The 23,710-nt window shown below is 48.9% G+C and overlaps 1 protein-coding gene across 1 annotated transcript in view; it reads right to left on the reverse strand.

The window, feature by feature from the left end:
- LOC119971886 (DENN domain-containing protein 5A-like) overlaps positions 1–23,241 on the reverse strand; it is a 387,311-nt gene extending 364,070 nt beyond the window's left edge. The window contains 1 exon segment of the mRNA XM_038808165.1: positions 23,001–23,241. Coding sequence (XP_038664093.1) covers positions 23,001–23,112 — 112 coding nt within the window. The 5' untranslated portion in view covers positions 23,113–23,241.
- Positions 23,242–23,710: the final 469 nt, after the last annotated feature.

Consider the following 23,710-nt stretch of genomic DNA (forward strand, 5'->3'; position numbering starts at 1 on the left):
TCTATACTCTGTAAACTGGAGGATATTCAAAACTTTTTCTGGTTAAGTAACACCACAACTTAAACATTAATCATCCTTATTTGCAAAACTCTCCTGTCTTTCGCCTCTCTATCTCTGTAAATCATCCAAGATTTGCCTGTTGCTTACTCTCTATAAACTTGAACTTGAGCAGCACGGTAGCATGGTGGATAGCACAATCGCTTCACAGCTCCAGGGTCCCAGGTTCGATTCCGGCTTGGGTCACTGTCTGTGCGGAGTCTGCACATCCTCCCAGTGTGTGCGTGGGTTTCCTCCGGGTGCTCCGGTTTCCTCCCACAGTCCAAAGATGTGCAAGTTAGGTGGATTGGACATGATAAATTGCCCTTAGTGTCCAAAATTGCCCTTAGTGTTGGGTGGGGTTACTGGGTTGTGGGGATAGGGTGGAGTTGTTGACCTTGGGTAGGGTGCTCTTTCCAGGAGCCGGTGCAGACTCGATGGGCCGAATGGCCTCCTTCTGCACTGTAAATTCTATGATCATCTAAAGCTGCGCTGCACCTACCCTTACTTTCACCATGTTCACCTATCACCCCTGTGCTTGCTGACCGACAAGGGCTCCTGCTCAAGCAACACCTGGATTTTAAAATTCCCGTCCAAACTTTCAAGGCCTCGATGCTCCTTATCTCTGCAATCTCACCAGCCCCACAACCTTGTGAAATCTGCACTCCTCCTCCAAGCCATTTTGAACATCACCAATTCTAATTGCTGCAGCATTGGTGCCATTAATGACAGGGGGACTCAACACAGAGGAAGAATAAAAAAAATTGTGTTTATTTAGTTAAATTATATATAACTCACAGCAGATCCCTACCGGGTCGGTGCCTTACTGGCCGACCTGTTATTCAAAGCTGAATGGAGTTAACCCATGCCTTGGCGGGGTAGCTCGTAACCTGCAAGAACCACGGGGAAGATAATTATTCCCACTCCGCAAGTCCCGTCCAGGACATGACATTCCTCCTCCCCAAAGTCCGAAGACACCCTCGACAGCTGACGCGGAGGAGGAGCAGGGATTCTAGGAGTATATTCTGGGTGGAGGATATCAGACCCTCTTCAGCAAAGCGTTGAGCCCCCAATGCGGCGGATATCTCGAAGGGGAACTTAGTCTACGGCACGAACGTCATAGCAGATGATTGGCAGGAGGCAGCTGAACGATTGAATCTGCATCAGAGACCTCAGAAGTCTTCATCTCCATGTCTGAATTTGAACATACAACATTGGCATCAACACAGACTGGAGGAGTCACAGCAGGTTGGTTCAGCAATGGAGTTGAAAGATCCAGGACAGGATTCTTCTGAAGAACCTCACAAAAGGACCAAACATCGCGAGCAAATATGATCCAAATGCCGTCTCATCAGTTGCCCCGGACCAAAACTTGGCAAGAGACTGGTCCCTTTGACAGATTACAATCCCAAAGAGCACCGGTGAAGCTACAACTAAACACCACGGTGTCAGGTGCGAAGTGGAGAGGTCAACGTCAAACCAGGCAACGCCCTTTCACCTCCTGGTTAGGTCGCAGCTTCACGCCAATGTCTGGGAGAAGCAAATTAAGTTGTGTATGAAGTCAACAACCCACGAGCATCGCAACAGGGGCCAACCCAGTTACTGTGTGGTCCAGTATGAGAACAAAAGTTTGCTTCTTTAACCACCGCTTAACCGTCTACACGGCCCTCTCTGCCAAGCCGGATAGTACGGGGCAGTGCGGACATGCCGAAGCTCGATGCCCTTCATGAAAGCGAAAAATTCTGCACTTGTGAAAGAGGCCCAGTTATCCGTTATGAGAACCTCTGGATTCCATGGATCGAAAAGGAAATGGAAATGCGCAATCTCTTGATGGTTGCCCGGGAGGTGATCGTCGCCACCTTGTGGACCTCGAGTCACTTGGGAATGGCCGTCCGCCAGGACGAGAAACATCGAACCCAGCAACGGATGGGTGAAAGCAGCATGTACGCGCGCCCAAGGGTGCCCCAGTCCCAAGGGTGCAGATGTGCCACCGCGGGGAGCTTCTGGTGCCAACAGATGGAGCACTGCTGAGCCAACATCTCTATATCAGGTGTTCAAACCTGGCCACCAAATATCACAAAAGGCACCCAGGAGTGTCCACAATGAAGACGTTGATGAGACTTTACAGTCCTTTAACACATTTCCTGGCCTTTTGCCAGAATAACCACCCTCGTGCTCCACAGGATACTGTCTTCTTACTGTCAGCTCTTGAGAACTTGGAGGAGAAAGCCTTCAACTTGCCCGGTAACTGTTGATACTGGCCACCGTATAGCACCAGATGCTGCACCTTGGCAAGGACGGGGTCTGTTTGGGTCCAGTCACGAATACATGCAGTGCCGGGCAAGGAGTCCACAAAATTCAGGACAGTGACCACCTCGTCCACCATAGTGGGGTTTATGAACTCGGTCTGCAGAGGAAGACAGCTCAACGCATTGGCAAGTGCAATCTGAGTCCCTGGGTGCTCCAGCTGTAGGTAAGCATTACTCACCTCTAATTTTGTAAAATGTGCAGCCAGTGTAGCATAAAGAATCCCGATGCAGGGTAAAAGGGTAATGATTTAACCTCAAAGCCATGTTCGCCATCAATTTAGTCTCTACAGAGACCACCAGCACCACCCAAACGGCGAAGCGCACAGGTCTAAAGCTGCCCAAACTCTCCAAGCGATGAAGTTCGGCCTCGACTTTTTCCACTAAGGTGTAGGGAACTAGGCGGGCACGAAAATATCGGGGCCAGACCTCCGAGCCACCTGGATCTTGGCTATGGCCCCTTTAAATTGTACCTAATCCTGGCTTGACAAAATCGGGGAACTTGCTCAGAACCTCAGACCACCAGATCCCACTTGGATGATATGCTGCCAATCCAACTGCAGCAGGTGTAACCAATTGCGGCCCAACAGACTAGGGCAGCTTCCTTATGGTAGCACAGTGGTTAGAACTGTTGCTTCACAGTGTCAGGGACCCGGGTTCGATTCCCGGCTTGGGTCACCGTCTGTGCGGAGTCTGCACATTATCCCAGTGTCTGCGTGGGTTGCCTCCCACAAGTCCCGAAAGATGTGCTTGGTTAATTGAACATTCTGAATTCTCCTTCAGTGTACCCGAACAGGCGCCGGAGTGTGGCGACCAAGGGATTTTCCCAGTAACTACATTGTAGTGTAAATGTGAGCCTACTCTAATAAAGATTATTATTCCTATGAGTGGATGGTGAACCGATTGGAGCTCATAAACTACCAGAGTAAGGGTCGTCCCCACAATATTCAGTCGCTCTCCAGTATAAGTGGCCAAATGAGCAGCCATGTCAGCCAATGTCAAAGTGTGCACACCCCTTCTAATAAGATCAATGGTGCTCTGCGCCACCACAGAAACGGCTGCTCCTGCATACAATTCCATCTAGAGCATATGGCCATTCATCTGTATCGGAACTCGAATAAGGGCCACATGGGGTGCTGCCAAACAGTTTAACTGCATCTCAGAGGCCTCATCTTCTGCGTCACTCAAATGCAAGGCATGGCCCTGGGCCTGGCACCTACCTTGACCGGGACGCCAGGAGCACTGGCCCGTCTGCTGCCTGTGTTTACACCTGGACCTGCACCCACACATCGCAAACGGGCCAGAATCTCCTTCAGCCAAGTCTGGGGACGTCCTACATCTAGATGGCTGGCCCTTTGTCCAAAGGCTGGAGACACTGCAGCAGTCAGTCCGGGCCGTGGGGATACCACGTAAGGGATGATGCCCCAAAACATCCATCTCCATCCCTTGCATTTCCTGGATGCTGTGTTCCGCACTCTCTTGGGGCAAAGAAATCTGTAGCACCTGTTGAAAGTGAGGGAGGTTTGCCCAAAGTTTTTTTGTCTCTTCATATTATTTATACCATAGACCAAATGATCGTAGAGCATATCCGATAAATCAGTCTCATACTCACAAAACTCAGCTAAGTTCCATAGCCACGATATTAACTTGGTGACTCACTGGGAGACGTCACTGACTTATTAAAACGATACCATTGAACGATCACTGACGGAGTCAGGTGAAATGTTGCATCATAAGTTGGTCGAATAAGTGTGCATCTGGTGCCACCGGGTACGCAAGACTCCAAAACGTGTGCGCCCTGCAGGCCTTTAATAGTATGATCATCTGGCACTCGTTCTCCGTGATGTTGTTGGTCCAGAAGAAGTGATGCATCTTTTCTGCATACCGATTCCAGCCTTCAACACCGACGTCAAATGTATTCAATCGCCCAAATAGAAGCTTGACGAAATAGTTGATTCCAACGTCGGTCCAGAAAATCAGGGAGGTATATTTTAGTGCTGGATTCTGCTGTTGCTGTGTTCTCTTTTTTTTTTGTACTTTTGCAATTTTGATATGGTTATTTACGGGGGTGTTGTTCTGCTATGTTTTTTTTTGCTGTGGGGCATTGTTTGAGCTGTGTATCTTGCGGGGAGGGTCGGGGGGGGTTTGTTGTATTCTATGTCGGGTTGGGGGTATGGAGTGGGTCTGGTATTTGGGAGCTGCGTCAGAAGGGGGTGGTGGGGCAGTGCGAAAGCGCGGGCTTTCCTCTGGTTTCCCGCGCTGCAGGTCTGGGGGGCGGAGACGGTGACGGGGGGAGGCGGGGCCTTAACTGGTTCTTCCCCGCGCTGGAGCGGTGCCTGGAGGAGGGATAGATTGGGGGATGATCCCACTTTGGGAGGGGTCAGGTTATTGGCGAGAGTTTTCGGGGTCAGCAGAAGTTAGCTGACCCACGGAAGTACAATGGAGGACGGTTCGCGGCTGGGAGGGTTCCTGCTGGTAGGGTCAAGAAGGAGCTGGTGGGGGCTGGGGGGACAGAGGTGAGGTGTTGTCGCTGTGGGGACTGGGTCGGGCAGGGGGTGCTGGCCTGGGGCGGGCAGTCGACGGGCTATGGCTAGTCGACGGGGGAGGGGGGGGCGGGACGCCCTCTGATCCGGTTGGCCACCTGGAATGCGAGAGGGTTGAATGGGCCGGTGAAGCGGTCGAGGGTACTGGCTCATCTGAAGGGGCTAAAGGCAGATGTGGCAATGCTTCAGGAGACCCACCTGAAGGTGGCGGACCAGGTCCACCTGAGGAAGGGATGGGTGGGGCAGGTTTTCCACTCTGGGTTGGATGTGAAGAACCGGGGAGTAGCGATTCTGGTGGGGAAAAATGTGTTGTTTGAGGCATCGGAGGTGGTGGCGGATAAGGGGGGTAGGTATGTTATGGTTAGGGGCAGGCTACAAGGAGAGAAGGTGGTACTGGCTAGTGTGTATGCCCCAAATTGGGACGATGCGGGCTTTATGAGGCGTATGTTGGGACGGGTCCCGGATCTGGAGGCGGGAGGTCTGATCATGGGGGGGGGGGGGACTTTAATACAGTGTTGGATCCTTCATTGGATCGGTCCAGCTCTAGGACGGGTAGGAGGCCGGCGGCGGCCAAGGTACTGAGAGGGTTTATGGACCAGATGGGTGGGGTGGATCCATGGAGGTTTGTGAGGCCGAGGGCACGCGAGTACTCTTTCTTCTCCCACGTACATAGGGTCTACTCTCGGATAGATTTCTCCGTGGTTAGTAGGGGACTGATTCCGAGAGTGGAGGAGGCAGAGTATTCGGCCATTGCAATCTCCGACCACGCTCCGCATTGGATAGAGTTGGAGATGGGGGAGGTGCGGGACCAGCGCCCGTTGTGGCGGTTGGATGTGGGGTTGTTGGCGGAGGAGGAGGTGTGTAGGAGGGTCCGGGCAAGTATTGAGGGGTACCTCGAGGTGAATGATACGGGGGAGGTTCAGGTGGGGATGGTCTGGGAAGCCCTGAAGGCAGTGATTCGTGGGGAGCTGATATCCATCCGGGCACACAGGGAGAGGAGTGAAAGGGCTAGACTGGTGGGAAAGATGCTGGAGGTGGACAGGAGGTATGCAGAGGCACCAGAGGAGGGACTGTTGGGGGAGAGGCGCAGCCTGCAGGCTAAATTTGATTTGCTGACCACTAGAAAGGCGGAGGCACAGTGGAGGAAGGCACAAGGGGCAGTGTACGACATAGTGAAAAGGCGAGTAGGATGCTGGCTCATCAGCTCCGCAAGCGGGATGCGGCTAAGGAAATTGCTGGAGTGAGAGATAAGAGTGGGAATGTGGTGCGGAAGGGGGTAGAGGTGAATGAGGTCTTCAAGGACTTTTACGGGGAACTGTACCGGTCGGAGCCAACGGGGGAGAGGAGGGGAATGGAGAGGTTCCTTGACGGGCTTTCTTTCCCGAAGGTGCAGGAGGAGAAGGTGGAGGGGTTGGGTGCGTCGATTGAGCTGGAGGAGCTAGTTAAGGGGATCGGGCAGATGCAGTCAGGGAAGGCACCGGGGCCGGATGGGTTCCCGGTGGAATTTTATAAAAAGTTTGTGGACCTAGTGTGCCCCTTGCTGGTGCGGACACTCAACGAAGCGTGGGAAGGGGGGACTTTGCCCCCGACGATGTCGCGGGCGCTGATCTCGTTAATTTTAAAGAGGGACAAGGACCCCCAGCAGTGTGGTTCATACAGGCCCATATCTCTCCTCAACGTGGATGCTAAGGTGCTGGCAAAAATCCTGGCCACCAGGAGAGAGGACTGTGTGCTAGGGGTTGTGCACGAGGACCAGACAGGTTTTGTGAAGGGAAGGCAGCTGAACACGAATGTGCGGAGATTGTTGAATGTCATCATGATGCGGCGATTGAGGGGGTGGCAGAGATAGTGGTGGCGCTGGATGCGGAGAAGGCCTTCGATAGAGTGGAGTGGGGGTACCTATGGGAGGTGTTGGGGAGGTTTGGATTTGGTGAAGGGTTCATTAGATGGGTAAGGCTGCTATATGAGGCCCCGATGGCGTGCGTGGCCACGAATAGGAGGAGGTCGGAGTACTTCCAGCTTTACCGAGGGACCAGGCAGGGTTGCCCCCTGTCCCCCTTGCTGTTTGCACTGGCAATCGAGCCTCTGGCGATGGCGTTGAGGGATTCAGAGAGGTGGAGAGGCTTGGTGCGAGGTGGGGAGGAACATAGGGTGTCGTTGTATGCCGATGACCTGTTACTGTATGTGGCGGACCCGGTGGGAGGGATGCCGGGGGTGATGGAGTTGCTAGCTGAGTTCGGGACCTTTTCAGGTTATAAATTAAATTTAGGCAAGAGTGAGGTGTTTGTGGTGCACCCTGGAGACCAGGAGGAAGGAATTGGTAGGCTCCCGCTTAGGCGGGCAGGGGAGAGCTTTAGGTACCTGGGGGTGCAGGTGGCCAGGGACTGGGGGACTCTTCACAAGCATAATTTCACCAGACTTGTAGATCAGATGGAGGAGGAGTTCAAGAGGTGGGACATGCTGCCATTATCGTTGGCGGGGAGGGTACAGTCCGTCAAAATGACGGTGCTTCCGAGGTTCTTGTTCCTCTTTCAGTGCCTGCCCATCTTTATCCCCAGGGCCTTCTCTCGGAGAGTGACTAGCAGTATTTTGAGCTTTGTGTGGGCGCATGGGACTCCGAGAGTGAAGAGGGTGTTCCTGGAGCGAGGGAGGGATAGAGGCGGGCTGGCGCTGCCCAACCTTCTGGGGTACTATTGGGCGGCCAATGTGTCAATGGTGCGTAAATGGGTGATGGAGGGGGGAGGGGCGGCGTGGAAAAGAATGGAGATGGCGTCATGTAGAGGTACGAGCCTGGGTGCCATGGTAATGGCGCCGTTGCCGCTCTCCCCTAAGAGGTTTACCACGAGCCCGGTGGTGGCGGCGACCCTAAGAATCTGGGGACAGAGGAGGCAGCATAGGGGGGAAACAGGGGGCTCGATGGAGGCTCCACTAGGTGGCAACCATCGGTTCATCCCGGGGAACACGGATGGGGGATTTAGGGGGTGGCAAAGGGCGGGCATCAGCAAATTGAGGGACCTGTTTATTGGCGGGAGGTTTGCGGGCCTGGGGGAACTGGAAGATAAATTTGGCCTTCCCCAGGGGAACATGTTCAGATACTTGCAGGTAAAGGCGTTTGCTAGGCGACAGGTAGAGGGATTCCCTTTGCTGCCCTCGCAGGGGACGATGGACAGAGTGCTTTCGGGGGTGTGGGTCGGAGAGGGGAAGGTGTCTGACATCTATAAGGTAATGCAGGAGGTGGAGGAGTCGTCAGTGGAGGAGCTGAAGGCTAAATGGGAGGAGGAACTCGGGGAGCAGATAGAGGACGGGACTTGGGCGGATGCCTTGGAGAGAGTCAACTCTTCCTCCTCATGTGCGAGGCTTAGTCTCATCCAATTTAAGGTGCTGCACCGGGCCCACATGTCCGGGACTAGGATGAGTAGGTTCTTTGGGGGTGAGGATAGGTGCACCAGATGTTTGGGGAGTCCAGCGAACCACGCCCATATGTTCTGGGCATGCCCAGCACTGGAAGAATTCTGGAAGGGGGTGGCGGGGACGGTGTCGAGGGTGGTTGGATCCAGGGTCAAACCAGGGTGGGGACTCGCGATTTTTGGAGTTGCGGTAGAGCCGGGAGTGCAGGAGGCAAAAGAGGCCGGTGTCCTGGCCTTTGCGTCCCTAGTAGCCCGTCGAAGGATTCTGCTACAGTGGAAGGATGCGAGGCCCCCAAGTGTGGAGACCTGGATCAGTGACACGGCGGGATTTATAAAACTGGAAAGGGTCAAACTTGCCCTGAGAGGATCAATACAGGGTTCTATAAACGATGGCAGCCTTTTCTGGACTTCCTGGCTCAAAGATAGGTGGCTCAGCAGAGTAGGCTGCAGCATCGACAGCAAACCAGTTTACTCCTCGTCGGCAGTTTAATAAGGACACAGGGAACACCGAGCAAGAATAAAGAACTTTGGCCCCTCAACGGGGAGAGCTCGTACTCTGCGAGAACGACGGGGAAGACAATCATCCCCACCCCATAGGTCCCGTGTGGGATATGACAGTGACCGTGTCAGCAGCTGTCAAGGCCCCACGGTCTGGAAACCTCTAAATTTCTCCACCTCTTCACTTCTCTCTCCTCCTTTAATATGCTCTTTAAGGGCAGCACGGTAGCATGGTGGTTAGCATAAATGCTTCACAGCTCCAGGGTCCCAGGTTCGATTCCCGGCTGGATCACTGTCTGTGCGGAGTCTGCACGTCCTCCCCGTGTGTGCGTGGGTTTCCTCCGGGTGCTCCGGTTTCCTCCCAGTCCAAAGATGTGCGGGTTAGATGGATTGGCCATGCTAAATTGCCCGTAGTGTCCTAAAAAGTAAGGTTAAAGGGGGGGGGGGGGGGGTTGTTGGGTTACGGGTATAGGGTGGATACGTGGGTTTGAGTAGGGTGATCATGGCTCGGCACAACATCGAGGGCCGAAGGGCCTGTTCTGTGCTGTACTGTTCTATGTTCTATGTTCTAAAACCTAGCTCTTTATAATAATAATCTTTATGATTGCCAGAAGCAGGCTCACATACTATTGACAATAATAAAGATTAAATGAAATATTAAATTATTAACACGGCAATGAAGTTACTGTGAAAATCTCCTAGTCTCACACTCTGGCGCCTGTTCAGGTACACCGAGGGAGAATTCAGAATGTCCAATTCACCCAACAGCTTTCGGGACTTGAGGGAGGAAACTGGAGCACCCGGAGGAAACTCACACAGACACAGGGAGAACATGCAGACTCCGCACAGACAGTGACCCAAGCAGGAATCGAACCCGGGACCCTGGTGCAGTGAACCAATAATTCTAACCATTGTGCTACCATGCCATTCTTTTTGATTCCTTGGGACAGTTTACTATGTTAAAGGCCCCTTATAAATACAAATTGTTATTGAAAATAAAATTAACACTAAAACATGGCCCCATCCCTGAAGGAAAAGGCAACTATTGTCTAATTCCTGAGCTTTTTAACACCATCACCAATCATGACAGAGCAGTTACACAAAAATAACTTACATACTGGGTGTAGTAGCCAGTACTGGAATGCAAATAAGGACAAAAAAAATTCATGTTCCAAATCGTTGGCAAGTAATGAATAGCAAGATTTGTAAGCACATCCAGTTTGGGTCACCAAGACAGAGCAACGTTCAGCTCGCAGACAGTTGAAAAAATAGGCATGAAACTGTTCTCACAGGAGATCAATGAAGCGCAAGAAGAAATTGAGGTGCTCAAAACAAAAGAAAAAGGAAACCTTTACACTCAGCAAGCTAATGTCATAATGAGTAGGATGTTCTTAGCTGAAACAAGTGCCAAAACCTGCATAATTTCCCCTGATTAATAGAACTTTGCCTTTTGTTGCGACTATCAAGTTCATAATTTTTATTCCAAAACATGAATGAAGTTAAGAAATAACTGTAGAAAATGGGGGCATCTGACTGAGAAACTGATAAGTAACCGGAAGTAAACACAATTCAAACAATCTTGGGAGTTAATTACAGGCAAAAGCTAACGTTATCTTACAATTTCAGGGAGGTAGAAGTGTTAAATTTGGATAATGAATAAGCCATTTCTAGGCTTGTACTGTAGACAGAAGTTTTACCCTTATTTTGATCTGAATGTATAATTTAAAAGTAAGGTAAAACCAAGTCATCAACGAGAGTTGTATTAAGAGGGCAAGCAATTCTGGGAAGGGGAGCTGTAAAAGTCTATTAAATATATAAATTATTCTTATAGGTTACAGAATCAAAGAATAATTTTGAAGACAAACTAATTTGTCTTAATTTCTCTTTGAGCCCATCTCAAAGCATATCATATTGTAATGGAGATGGGTAAAAGGTTCTTCTTTTTTCAGTTAGCTGTTGGCATTTGTTAACAGAAACAAGGAACCAGCAGTTATGTTTGGGAACAGAGAGGCAGCTGCAGTTTTGCTGTGATGTAAAATGCAATTCACCAGATGGAGAGAGCCAACAGGAAAGCATAGTCAGTCAGATGTATCTGTGATTTGATTTCACAGCTGGAAGATTTGTTCTAGTTTGCACCTAGTGAAATAAATCTACAGTGGTTCTCACAGGGTGTTATGGCAAAAAAAAAGTCAGCTTGGAAAGAGATGTATAAAAGTTGTAGGAGGATACTGGGAAAAAACAGTCTATGTACATCCAGAATTAGGAAGAGATGAGTCCACACTCAGGTCTTTGAAGAGAATTGGAGGATTGTTAATATCCATAACAGAATCGTAGCATTTATACACACTTGTGGGGACCTAATCTTTCACCAATCTGTACCTAAGCTGCCTGGACTTAGGCGAGCAAGGTACGTTCTTATGAGAAAAACGTGTGCCTTTCATACAAAGTAGAAAAAAATTTAAAGTTTCTTAGTAAATTGACTTGGAGAAGAAGTGATCATTGATGTCAAATGCACAGCGGACATTAAGAAAATGCCACAGGAAAAATCTGTTTTTACAAGTGCAATAGCCACTTTGCACATAGGATGCTTCCATAAAAACTGTGTAACACAAAAGTGGTGATATTGGATGAAGGATAAGTAGTGGCCAGGACACTAGGGAGAATTCCCTGTTCATCAAAATAGAGTCCGGAGACAATAATCAACCCAAGAGGGCCCATGGGGACTCCTTGCCTGGAATTATACCTGAACCCGTACCTGAACCCTTAGCCTATTGCCATATTTCTGTCTTGAATAGTACGTCAACCTATGCTGCTGCACACTAAAATGGCAGAGTTGCCAATGTTATGGGAGTTCTAGGAACATAGAAAAAGCAAATCAGGCATTAAGTCCCTAGAGCCAGTTTTGCAGCCATTCAATGGGATCTTGGCCGATCTGTTAACATACTCCATGCACCTGCCCTTGTCCCAGATACCTAAATATCTTACGATAAAAAAAGAGCACTGGTTAAAACTGACAATTAACCAAATGCTCAATTGCTGTTTGCAGAAAAAAGTTCCAAACCACGATCATCCTTTGCATGGCAAAGTTCTTCCTAACTTCATTCCCTAAATGTTTAGTTCTAATTATTAGGCTGTGCCCGAGATGCACCTACCAACAGAAAGAGTTTGCCCCTACTTAGTCTATCTGTTCCCCTTAGTATCTGGCGAACGTCAATCAAATCACCCTTCAATCTTCCAAATTCCAGGGGAGACAATCCTAGTTTCTGTATCTCTTTTCGTAATTAAGCTTTTGGAGTCCAGAGATTTTATAGATCCATGCTGCACTCTCTCCAAGACCAATACATTTTTCCTAAAGAGTGAACAGTTCTCCAGGTGTGGTCTGATTAGAGCTTTTTTGTACAGTGTGGCAAAACTTCCATCCCCATCACACACACCCCTCTTCCATTGGAGTCCTCTCTAGATATGAAGGCCAGGACTCCCATTAGCTGTTTGATTATTTTCTGTATCCGCTTATGACATCTTAATGATTTATGCACTGAGACGACCGGAATTTTTTTAAAATGCTGGAAATATTCAGCAGGTCAGTCAGAATCTGCGAAGGGAAACAGAGTTGATGTTTCAAGTCAAATAAGATTCTTCTTCGGAACTCACTTTGAACCTCCAGTGTTTCTCGTTTTTTGCGGTTTAGAAAGTACCCTGTTCTATCTTTTTTAGGTCAAAAGTGGATGATCTCACTTTTACCTACACCGAAATTCATTTTCCATTATTTAGCCCTATTTACTTAATTCATTAATATCATAGAATTTACAGTGCAGAAGGGAGCCATTCGGCCCATCGAGTCTGCACCAGCCCTTGGAAAGAGACCACGCCTCCACCCCATCCCTGTAACCCCACCTAACATCTTTAGACACTAAGGGACAACTTATCATGGCCAATCAACCCAACCTGCACATCTTTGCACTGTGGGAGGAAACCAGAGAATCTGGAGGAAACCCACGCAGACACAGGGAGAAAGTGCAAACTCCACACTGAGTCACCCAAAGCTGGAATTGAACCAGGGACTCTGGAACTGTGAGGCAGCATTTACACTGCTCATAAGCCATCCATCTTTGTGCCATTGACAAACTGCAAACCTGAATATGTGGCTATCACATTGTATAAGCAGTTAATAAATTCAGTGAATATTTGAGGCCCCAACACAGATCCTTGTAGAATGCTATACGTTCCATCCTTTCAATGAAAGCACCTATCCAATTTCCTATTTCTTATCATCTTCTACCACGCAACAGGTCAACAAATTTTCCTTCAATTCCATTAGCTTCGACTTTATATCACAGTCCTTATAAGAGACTATACATGCCTCTGGATGTGCACATAATTAACATCCATAAATATTCCCTTATCCCCACTGTTGTCACCTCTTCACAACATTCCTCAGGTGTGATTTTTACATGTGTGTGTGGGTTCTCTCTGATCAAATTTTTGAGATGTTCAGTCACTCCATCCTTAAATCACAGACTCTAATAATTTCCTGACAACAAATGTTAGGGTCATTGGTTTATAATTTCTTTTTCTCATTTTTAAAATTCTGCGGTGACAATTTTCCAATCCATAAAGGAACAGGTCCCGAATCAAGAGACCTTTGGAAGGGCAATTTCTATGATCATACCTACTTACTTTAAAACTATGGGATGAAAACCATCTGTCCAGGAGATTAGTCACTCTTTATGGCAATTATTTTCTGCGGCATGTATTTTGTTTACATTAATTTTGGTGAGTCAGTCTTAGTTTCAATATTAATTCCTTTAAAATGTCTGTCATGTTATCCTCTTCTTCCACTATTTACATTGGCACAAAGTAATTGTTCAATATGTTGGCTAATTTCTTATTTTTAATATCACCATTCTCAGTTTGAGGGGCTGACATTACTCCTGACCACCCTCTCTTTATTCATACAATAGACAATTGTGTTGATTTTGATATGCTTTGCAAGCTTATTTCCATAATCCCTTTTTGTAACTCTTATAATCTATTTTGCCACCTGTGGTAAACCACTATGTTGCATTATGCTGTGTTGTGCATGCCTGGGCTTGTCCCGGCTGGCTCCGCCTGTACCTCCTCCCATTGGGCTCATGTATAAAGGTGGCTAGTCTCCGCCTCCGCCCCAGTTCGGGACCAGAGGCCAGGAGGCTAGCTGTTTAGTGTATTAAAGCCTCAGTTACATTCATCACTCGTCGTGTGCTCATTGAAGGCATATCAATTCAATACACTAAACTTTACAATGAACTCATTACTCAAGCCTGATCGCCTGGAGCTCGATCCACAGGCAGCCGACACCACAGAAATTTTTGAGCACTAGCTAAGCTGCTTCGAAGCGTACCTCGCATCCTTCACCGAAGACATCACAGACCTCCAGAAGAAGCAGATCCTCCACGCACGGGTGAGCCCGAGTCTTTCTTCTCATCAGGGACGGCTCCTCGTATGCGGAGGCAATAATGCTGCTGAAGAGACAATACGTGAAGTCCGTTAACGAGGTGTATGCTAGGCACCTCCTTGCCACGAGACGGCAACGTCCGGGGGAATCACTTGCAGAATTCCTACGTACTTTGCGTGTACTCTGCCGGAACTGTGATTGCCGGGCGATATATGCTACCCAGCACGTGGAGCTGATCAGGGATGCCTATGTCGCGGGCATTAAATCAAATTATATCCGCCAGCGATTACTAGAAGGGGGTACACTCGGCCTCCCAGAGACAGTGCAACTCTCCAACTCACTGGAGGTGGCCTTCCAGAACATGGAGGCCTATACCTCCGACCGTGCGGCACCCTCGTGGGCACAGCCATCACCCGACCCAGGTGCGACGCAAGCCTGTGCCGTGCAGCGGCCCAACACCGGAGGCCCGAGGTGCTACTTTTGCGGCCAGGGCAGCCACCCCAGACAACGCTGCCCTGCACGGACCGCAACTTGCAACGGCTGTGGGAAGAAGGGTCACTTTGCAAAAGCCTGCCAGGCCTGATCTCTCCCTAAAACGTCTAGGCCCAGCATCGCTGCCTGTCGGGGCCGCCCTCAGCTGCTGGGCCATCCGCCATGTGCAACCCGTGGGCGCTGCCATCTTCGCCACCATCTTCAATTTCGGCAGCCACGTGCGACCGATGGGAGCCACCATCTTTAACACATCCTCCAGCCGCCATCACCGACGCCTCCCACCACACGCAACTCATGGGGGCCGCCACCTTGGGACCATTTTGCAGATTCCCAGGAGCCCTGCTCACCCGACCGTTCACTGGCTACCACTACCTCCAACCGGCCTACTGACCGTTTTCCGAAGCTCGCCTCAAGCATGCTCGACCAGTCCCGGCCGCAGAAGTCTATGATGACCGCCGGATCAACGGACACGAGAAGGCCTATCATTTCGACTCCGGGAGCACAGACAGCTTCATTTACCCAGAGACGGTAAGGTGCTGCTCCCTCCCGATCTTACTCGCGACCCAGAAAATCTCCCTTGCTTCCGGATCCCATGCAGTAGAAATCCGGGGTACTTTGTCGCGATCCTTACTGTACAAGGCGTAGAGTACACTAACTTCAAACTCTACATTCTTCCCCATCTCTGCGCTGCTCTATTGCTGGGACTCGAGTTCCATTACCACCTCCAAAGCCTTACTTTAAAGTTCGGTAGACCCCTGCCCCCCCCCCTCCCCCTCACCGTCTGTAGCCTCGTGACCCTTAAGGTCGCCCCACGCTCGCTCTTTGCAAATCTCACCCCGGACTGTAAGCCCGTCGCTACTAGGAGCAGACAATATAGTGCCCGGGACAGGGCGTTTATCAGGGCGAAGGTCCAGCGACTCCTGCGAGAGGGGATCATGGAGGCTAGTACCAGCCACTGGAGAGCCCAAGTGGTGGTCGTCAAGACTGGGGAGAAGCACCGGATGGTCATCGATTACAGCCAGACTATCAACCGGTACACGCAGCTCGATGCGTACCCCCTCCCCCGCATATCTGACATGGTCAATCAGATTGCGCAGTATCGAGTCTTCTCCACAGTCGACTTGAGGCCGGCCTACCACCAGCTCCCTATCCGCCCGGAGGACCGCCAATACACTGCCTTCGAGGCAGATGGCCGCCTCTACCACTTCCTCAGGGTCCCTTTCGGCGTCACCAATGGGGCCTCAGTCTTCCAAAGAGAAATGGACCGAATGGTTGACCAGTACAGGCTGTGGGCCACGTTCCTGTACTTACACAATGTCACCATTTGCGGCCATGACCAGCAGGACCATGACGAAAACCTCCGGCACTTCCTTCACACCGCTAAACTCCTGAACCTCACCTATAATAAAGGAAAATGCTTTTTCCGCACAAGTCGCTTAGCCATCCTTGGCTACGTCGTGGAACACGGAGTCCTAGGGCCCGAACCCGACCGCATGCGCCCCCTCATGGAACTCCCCCTCCCCCACTGCCCCAAGGCCCTGAAGAGATGCCTGGGGTTCTTCTTGTACTATGCCCAGTGGGTCCACAATTATGCGGACAAGGCCCGTCCACTTATCAAATCCACCACTTTTCCCCTGACTGAGGCCCGACTGGCCTTCAATCGCATCACGGCAGATATTGCCAAAGCTGCGATGCACGCTGTGGACGAATCCACCCCATTCCAGGTGGAGAGCGATGCGTCGGACTTTGTTCTGGCCACTACCCTCAGCCAAACGGGCTTTCTTCTCCCGTACCCTCCATGCCTCCAAAATTCGACACTCCTCAATCGAAGAGGAAGCCCAGGCCATCGTAGAAGCTGTGCGACATTGGAGGCATTACATGGCTGGCAGGCGATTCACTCTCCTCACTGACCAACGGTCGGTTGCCTTCATGTTCAATAACACACAGCGGGACAAGATACTGAGGTGGAGGATCGAGCTCTCCACCTACAACTACGATATCTTGTATCGACCTGGGAAGCTCAATGAGCCCCCAGATGCCCTATCCCAGTGCATAAGTACACCGACTCCCGGCCCTCCACAATGACCTCTGTCACCCGTTTTTTTCACTTCATCAAGGCACGCAGCCTGCCTTACTCCATCAAGGAGGTCAGGTCCGTGACCAGGGACTGCCAGATCTGCGCGGAGTGCAAGCCGCACTTCTATCGGCCAGACAGAGCACACCAGGTAAAGGCCTCTCGCCCCTTTGAGCGCCTCAGCGTCGATTTCAAAGGGCCCCTCCTCTCCACTGTCCGTAACGTGTACTTCCTCAACTTGGCTGACGAGTACTAAAGATTCCCCTTCGCCATCCCGTGCCCTGACATGACCTCTACCACCGTCATCAAGGCCCTGCACAGTCTTTTCACCCGGTTCGGGTTCCCCTCCTACATCCATAGTGATCGGGGATCCTCCTTTATGAGCAACGAGTTGCGTCAGTTTCTGCTCAGCAAGAGCATTGCCTCCTGCAGGACGACCAGCTATAACCCCCGGGGAAACGGACAGGTGAAGAGGGAGAGCGCGACGGTCTGGAAGACCGTCCTCCTGCCCTATGGTCTAGGAGCCTCCCAGTCTCCCACTGGCAGGAGTTCCTCTCCGATGCACTCCACTCCATCCGGTCGTTCCTGTGTACAGCCACCAACGAGAATCCTCACGAGCGTATGTTTGCTTTTCCTCCGGGGTCTCACTCCCGTCCTGGCTGGCAGTCCCAGGGCCCGTCCTCCTCAGGAAGCATACGAGGAGCCCATAAGTCGGATCCTCTTGTCGAGAAGGTCCTGCTCCTCCATGCCAATCCACAATATGCCTACGTGTCATACCAGGACGTGTGACAGGACACTCCCTTCTGGATTTGGCACCAGCAGGTGCCCCAGCGACCACCACCATCACCACCCCCGACCCTACACCGTCTTTCCCCACCTACCTCACGAACTAGCACCCGCAGGCCCACTAGCGACCATTACCACTACCTCCGCCCATACTCTGCACCCCCCCTTCACCGACTCAACAACTGGGTGAAGAAGAGGACAACACACTCCCGGATGCGCAGGTCTCGATACCGGTGCCCACACCACAGCCGGGACTGAGGCGATCACGGCAGAAGGTCAAGGCCCCCTACAGACTTTTTTTTTTAAATTTAGAGTACCCAATTACTTTTTCCAATTAAGAGGCAATTTAGAGTGGCCAATCTACCTACCCTGCACATCTTTGGGTTGTGGGGGTGAAACCCACGCAGACACAGGGAGAATGTGCAAACTCCACACAGACAGTGACCCAGGGCCGGGATTCGAACCCGGGTCCTCAGCGCCGTAGGCAGCAATGCTAACCACTGTGCCACCGTGCTGCCCTACCCCCGACAGACTTGACCTTTAACACCACTTCATCCCCGTCGGACTCTTTTTTTTTTTTTATAAACAGGGGGTGAATGTGGTAAACCACTGTGTTGCATTGTACATGCCTGGGCTTGTCCCGGCTGGCTTCACTTGTGGCTCCTCCCCTCAGGTTCATGTATAAAAGGTGGCTAGTCTCCACCTCCGCCCCAGTTCAGGACCAGAGGCCAGGAGGCTAACTGTTTAGTGTATTAAAGCCTCAGTTACATTCATCACTCGTCATGTGCTTATTGAGGCATATCACCACCCTTGCTGTACTTTCCATTGCCATGACCTAGAATATTTTGAATAGTCTTTCTTTTAGTTTAATGTTGTCTCTTACCTGTTAGATGTCCCCAAAGCTTCCATCGCCTGCTATCTTCTTGTATACCCTCTTTTATTAGTGTAGTGATTGCATCCTTCATCACCAAGACTGCTCCTCCCCTGTACCATTTCCTCTATCTTCTAACCTAGTACATTTACTCTCCACCCGATAGTCATTTCTCGGTAATGGTCACTATATCATGCCCTCCTTTAATTTGCACCTGCAATTTGTTCCTCAGACATTTGTGTAAAGAACACTTATTTGGGCTACACACCCTTATCCTGTCCTTCTGCTCGAATATTTAACCACCACATTCCTTACTTCTCCCTCCTGTAATTAGGTTTCATCTTTTAATTTTCCCTTTACCCACGGTGCCTTCATTTGATGATCATGCTTCCCTTCAATTTGTTTTGAAACTATTACTGTACATATACTATCGTTTCCACCTGAGCCCTCCCCCAACATGTGGTATCTTAAAGTCCTTATGACCGTTCTATTTATCATTTCTGCTCAGACCCCGGGTATCAAAGTAATTCAAGTGGAACCCGTCCCAACAGTTCAATTTCCTCCTGTCTCAGTAATGGTGTCAGTGTCCAGGAGTTCTAAAACAGTTTTTCCGTTTTATTACAAACTCAAAATGCACTACATTAAAAGCAACACTGTGGAGCTATAGCTGATATTTGTTTCTGAATAACAATCATAACAGTTGGGGCGCTTGATAGTTACAAGGAAGCGAGGAAGGATCTAAAGAGAGAGCTGAGATGAGCAAGGAGGGGACATGAGAAGTCTTTGGCAGGTAGGATCAGGGAAAACCCAAAAGCTTTCTATAGGTATGTCAGGAATAAAAGAATGACTAGGATAAGAGTAGGGCCAGTCAAGGACAGTGGTGCGAAGTTGTGTGTGGAGGCTGAGGAGATAAGCGAGATACTAAATGAATACTTTTCGTCAGTATTCACTCAAGAAAAAGATAATAGTGTGGAGGAGAATGCTGAGACCCAGGCTATTAGAATAGATGGCATTGAGGTGCGTAGGGAAGAAGTGTTGGCAATTCTGGACAAGGTGAAAATAGATAAGTCCCCGGGGCCGGATGGGATTTATCCTAGGATTCTCTGGGAAGCCAGGGAAGAGATTGCTGAGCCTTTGGCTTTGATTTTTAGGTCATCATTGGCTACAGGAATAGTGCCAGAGGACTGGAGGATAGCAAATGTGGTCCCTTTGTTCAAGACGGGGAGTAGAGATAACCCCGGTAACTATAGGCCGGTGAGCCTAACGTCTGTGGTGGGTAAAGTCTTGGAGAGGATTATAAAAGATACGATTTATAATCATCTAGATAGGAATAATATGATTAGGGACAGTCAGCATGGTTTTGTGAAGGGTAGGTCATGCCTCACAAACCTTATCGAGTTCTTTGAGAAGGTGACTGAACAGGTAGACGAGGGTAGAGCAGTTGATGTGGTGTATATGGATTTCAGTAAAGCGTTTGATAAGGTTCCCCACGGTCGGCTATTGCAGAAAATACGGAGGCTGGGGATTGAGGGTGATTTAGAGATCTGGATCAGAAATTGGCTAGTTGAAAGAAGACAGAGAGTGGTAGTTGATGGGAAATGTTCAGAATGGAGTTCAGTTACGAGTGGCGTACCACAAGGATCTGTTCTGGGGCCGTTGCTGTTTGTCATTTTTATAAATGACCTAGAGGAGGGCGCAGAAGGATGGGTGAGTAAATTTGCAGACGACACGAAAGTCGGTGGAGTTGTAGACAGTGCGGAAGGATGTTGCAGGTTACAGAGGGACATAGATAAGCTGCAGAGATGGGCTGAGAGGTGGCAAATGGAGTTTAATGTGGAGAAGTGTGAGGTGATTCACTTTGGAAAGAATAACAGAAATGCGGAATATTTGGCTAATGGTAAAATTCTTGGTAGTGTGGATGAGCAGAGGGATCTCGGTGTCCATGTACATAGATCCCTGAAAGTTGCCACCCAGGTTGATAGGGTTGTGAAGAAGGCCTATGGTGTGTTGGCCTTTATTGGTAGAGGGATTGAGTTCCGGAGCCATGAGGTCATGTTGCAGTTATACAAAACTCTAGTACAGCCGCATTTGGAGTATTGCGTACAGTTCTGGTCGCCTCATTATAGGAAGGACGTGGAAGCTTTGGAACGGGTGCAGAGGAGATTTACCAGGATGTTGCCTGGTATGGAGGGAAAATCTTATGAGGAAAGGCTGATGGACTTGAGGTTGTTTTCGTTAGAGAGAAGAAGGTTAAGAGGTGACTTAATAGAGGCATACAAAATGATCAGAGGGTTAGATAGGGTGGACAGCGAGAGCCTTCTCCCGCGGATGGAGGTGGCTAGCACGAGGGGACATAGCCTTAAATTGAGGGGTAATAGATATAGGACAGAGGTCAGAGGTGGGTTTTTTACGCAAAGTGTGGTGAGGCCGTGGAATGCCCTACCTGCAACAGTAGTGAACACGCCAACATCGAGGGCATTTAAAAATTTATTGGATAAGCATATGGATGATAAGGGCATAGTGTAGGTTAGATGGCCTTTAGATTTTTTCCATGTCGGTGCAACATCGAGGGCCGAAGGGCCTGTACTGCGCTGTATCGTTCTATGTTCTAAAAGAATATCTCTTGAAATCATTAAGTTCTGACAAAAGAAACTGATAAACACATCTGTGCACGAATTTCTTTCAGAATTTTGAATTAAAATTAGGGGCCTGGTTAAATTGTGCATATTTTATTTGTCATCACCATGCAGAGCAATGTAAACTGGAAACAGAGGAGAACAGGAAAAAATATACACTGGTGCACATTTTTAAAGCATTTAATTCAAACTAGGTTTAAATCAAGAGCAGATTTATGCATTTACTCAGAAACGATTAATTTTTGGGGCACTGATATTTCAGTGGTATTCTCAGTTCATTCCCACAGCCGCATTAGCTAAATAGCAAAGTCTGTGCCAGGATTGGCCCTGCAGCATCCCAAGAGAAACATGCAGTCGTTGCTTTCTTCCTGAGAGTTTCAGTAACAATGACATCATCCTTTTCGAGCCTCGCTCGAGAGCAGCTGATGCGGAAGGACCCCAAGGACAATCTGAATGCAGATGATTCAAGCCCACCCTCACCCGCTTTTCTAAAGATCTCTCTCTTGTTTACAAGACTGTCTGGATTACCCTGATGCACAGCATCGACAATGCCAAACAACAAATACTAAATCGACTTTAATCATACTAAACACCAAGCATATGTACAGGAAGAACAAACTGTGCAACTACTTCTAGATTTATAAAGTATTCACCTTCAAAACATACCTAAAAATTGAAAGCATAACCATATTAACAGACACATTGTAGTATACAGCACAAATATTCTTTTTAAATAGACTGCTGAGGCCTACAGTAGCATTTTTCATAACAAAAAGTTTATTCAGAAAATAACATACCTCCACACTGTTGTAATACTCATTTATAAACAAGTAGTGTTAGAAATGTAAAGAACATTTTCATTTAGCCAATCGATTGAAGGCAAGAAAAAGAACACTATTAAATGGCCTCCTTTGGTGCTGCTACTAGTCGATAATTCTATGTTCTTGGTACAATAACTGAGCAATACAAGAGCTCTATGAACAGAAGATATGATTGACGCAAGTATGAGAATTTAAGATACTTTTTGAAATATATATCTACAAAACTCAAGACTTAAAATTTGGTGTACTTGATAAACTTTAAAGTATGGTGAAGAATAGTGTGTAACACATAATTAATATTCAAATCAGAAGTGTGTTAAACGTGATATTAATCACGAAATTAGAGAAAGCAACTATTGGCTGCACCATTTTTATATACCAAAACGCAGGAGCAAGATTAAGTGCATTTCCAATAGCTAGACTTTAATACATCAAATAGGACTTTGTTCAAAACGCTTTCAACTGCCACCAGAAGCCGTGTGAATCACTAATTTTAATGGTCAAAAGAGGAACCTGTTAACCACACACATATCGTGTTCGAATCAATGTAATACATGCTTACATTAAGATATTGAATTAATGCAATCTATATACGATGCTGCGTGTTAAACTGTGTCTTTGTTTACAGTTACATCATTAACTAACGACTCTAGATATCGCCTGAAATATAGTCGCATCCTTTTAAATCTACAAATAACTACTTCGATACATCACGTTGCTCGCCAATAAATATCTACACTAATAAAATTGCCTAACTACAGGGCTCAAAATGTCTAAACCAAGTGATGCTGTAAAATAAAGACTGGACAAAGCGAACTCCATTTGCAAGGATTGCGAACTGTCAAACGGCAGTTCAGCATCATCACTTCCTGCAACAGGAGATGACAATAAGGCTGCCTTTATCTGGGCCAAAGCTACCGAATCGTGTCTTCTACTCGGTTCCGAAATACTTCTGCCGAGTGGCCGTGTATTTTTAACGTGTCAGCAGCTGAAAAGTTTGAAGTTTCCGCTTTCCCTCGGCGCCAATCACAGTGGTGAGAGGGAGAGAGATTGTGAACAAGAGATATAGATATTTTTTTAAGAGGGAGACGCTCACCCGAGAGCTCGTCCGGCTCCAAGCCGGTCTCGATATCCAGACCAGAGATGACGAAGTAATCGGCGAAGCGGCAACCGGCAGCGGCGGTGCTGGTGGTGTTGTTGGCGGTCATGGTTGAGCGTTAGGCGGGCATCCACTGGCTCCGGATCCCCGGCTCGAGCTCCCCGTCGCCCCGGTTCGCGCGCCGCCCCTTCAGCCTGCCTTAGCGCGCGGCGCGCAACGCTCGCACCCCAGGCTCGAGCTGGAACCGTTAATACAGCGCTGCACTGCATGCCGGTCCGGGCTGTCCACAGCCGCCCACCCCCTTTAAAGGGGCGACCAGTCCCCGCCTCACAACCGAGTCTGCACCACCTCCACCCCTCACACACACACACACACACACTTCCTTCCCATCCTTCACCTCAGCACAACACTGCTCTTATTCACATCAGAGCTCATTTCCCCATCTGCAGAAAAAAAAACGTATAATGCAGATTTATACCCATTTCATTTCCCATTTGTAATTTGGCAGAAATGATTTTGTTTTTCACCCGCCAGTAGACTATCAATCGTGCCATAATTCATTGCATTGCAGATCGGGCGCGGCGGGGGGGATGGGGTAAACAACACCCTGTTATGTGTTTTTTCGTCCATCTCTGGTTCAGTGCCAACTGCAACATTTTTCTTCATCACATAAAGAATGCTTAAATGCTGATTTTTTAATTATTGCT

Source organism: Scyliorhinus canicula, chromosome 9 (genome assembly GCF_902713615.1).
Source record: "Scyliorhinus canicula chromosome 9, sScyCan1.1, whole genome shotgun sequence".
Classification (NCBI taxonomy): Eukaryota; Metazoa; Chordata; class Chondrichthyes; order Carcharhiniformes; family Scyliorhinidae; genus Scyliorhinus; species Scyliorhinus canicula.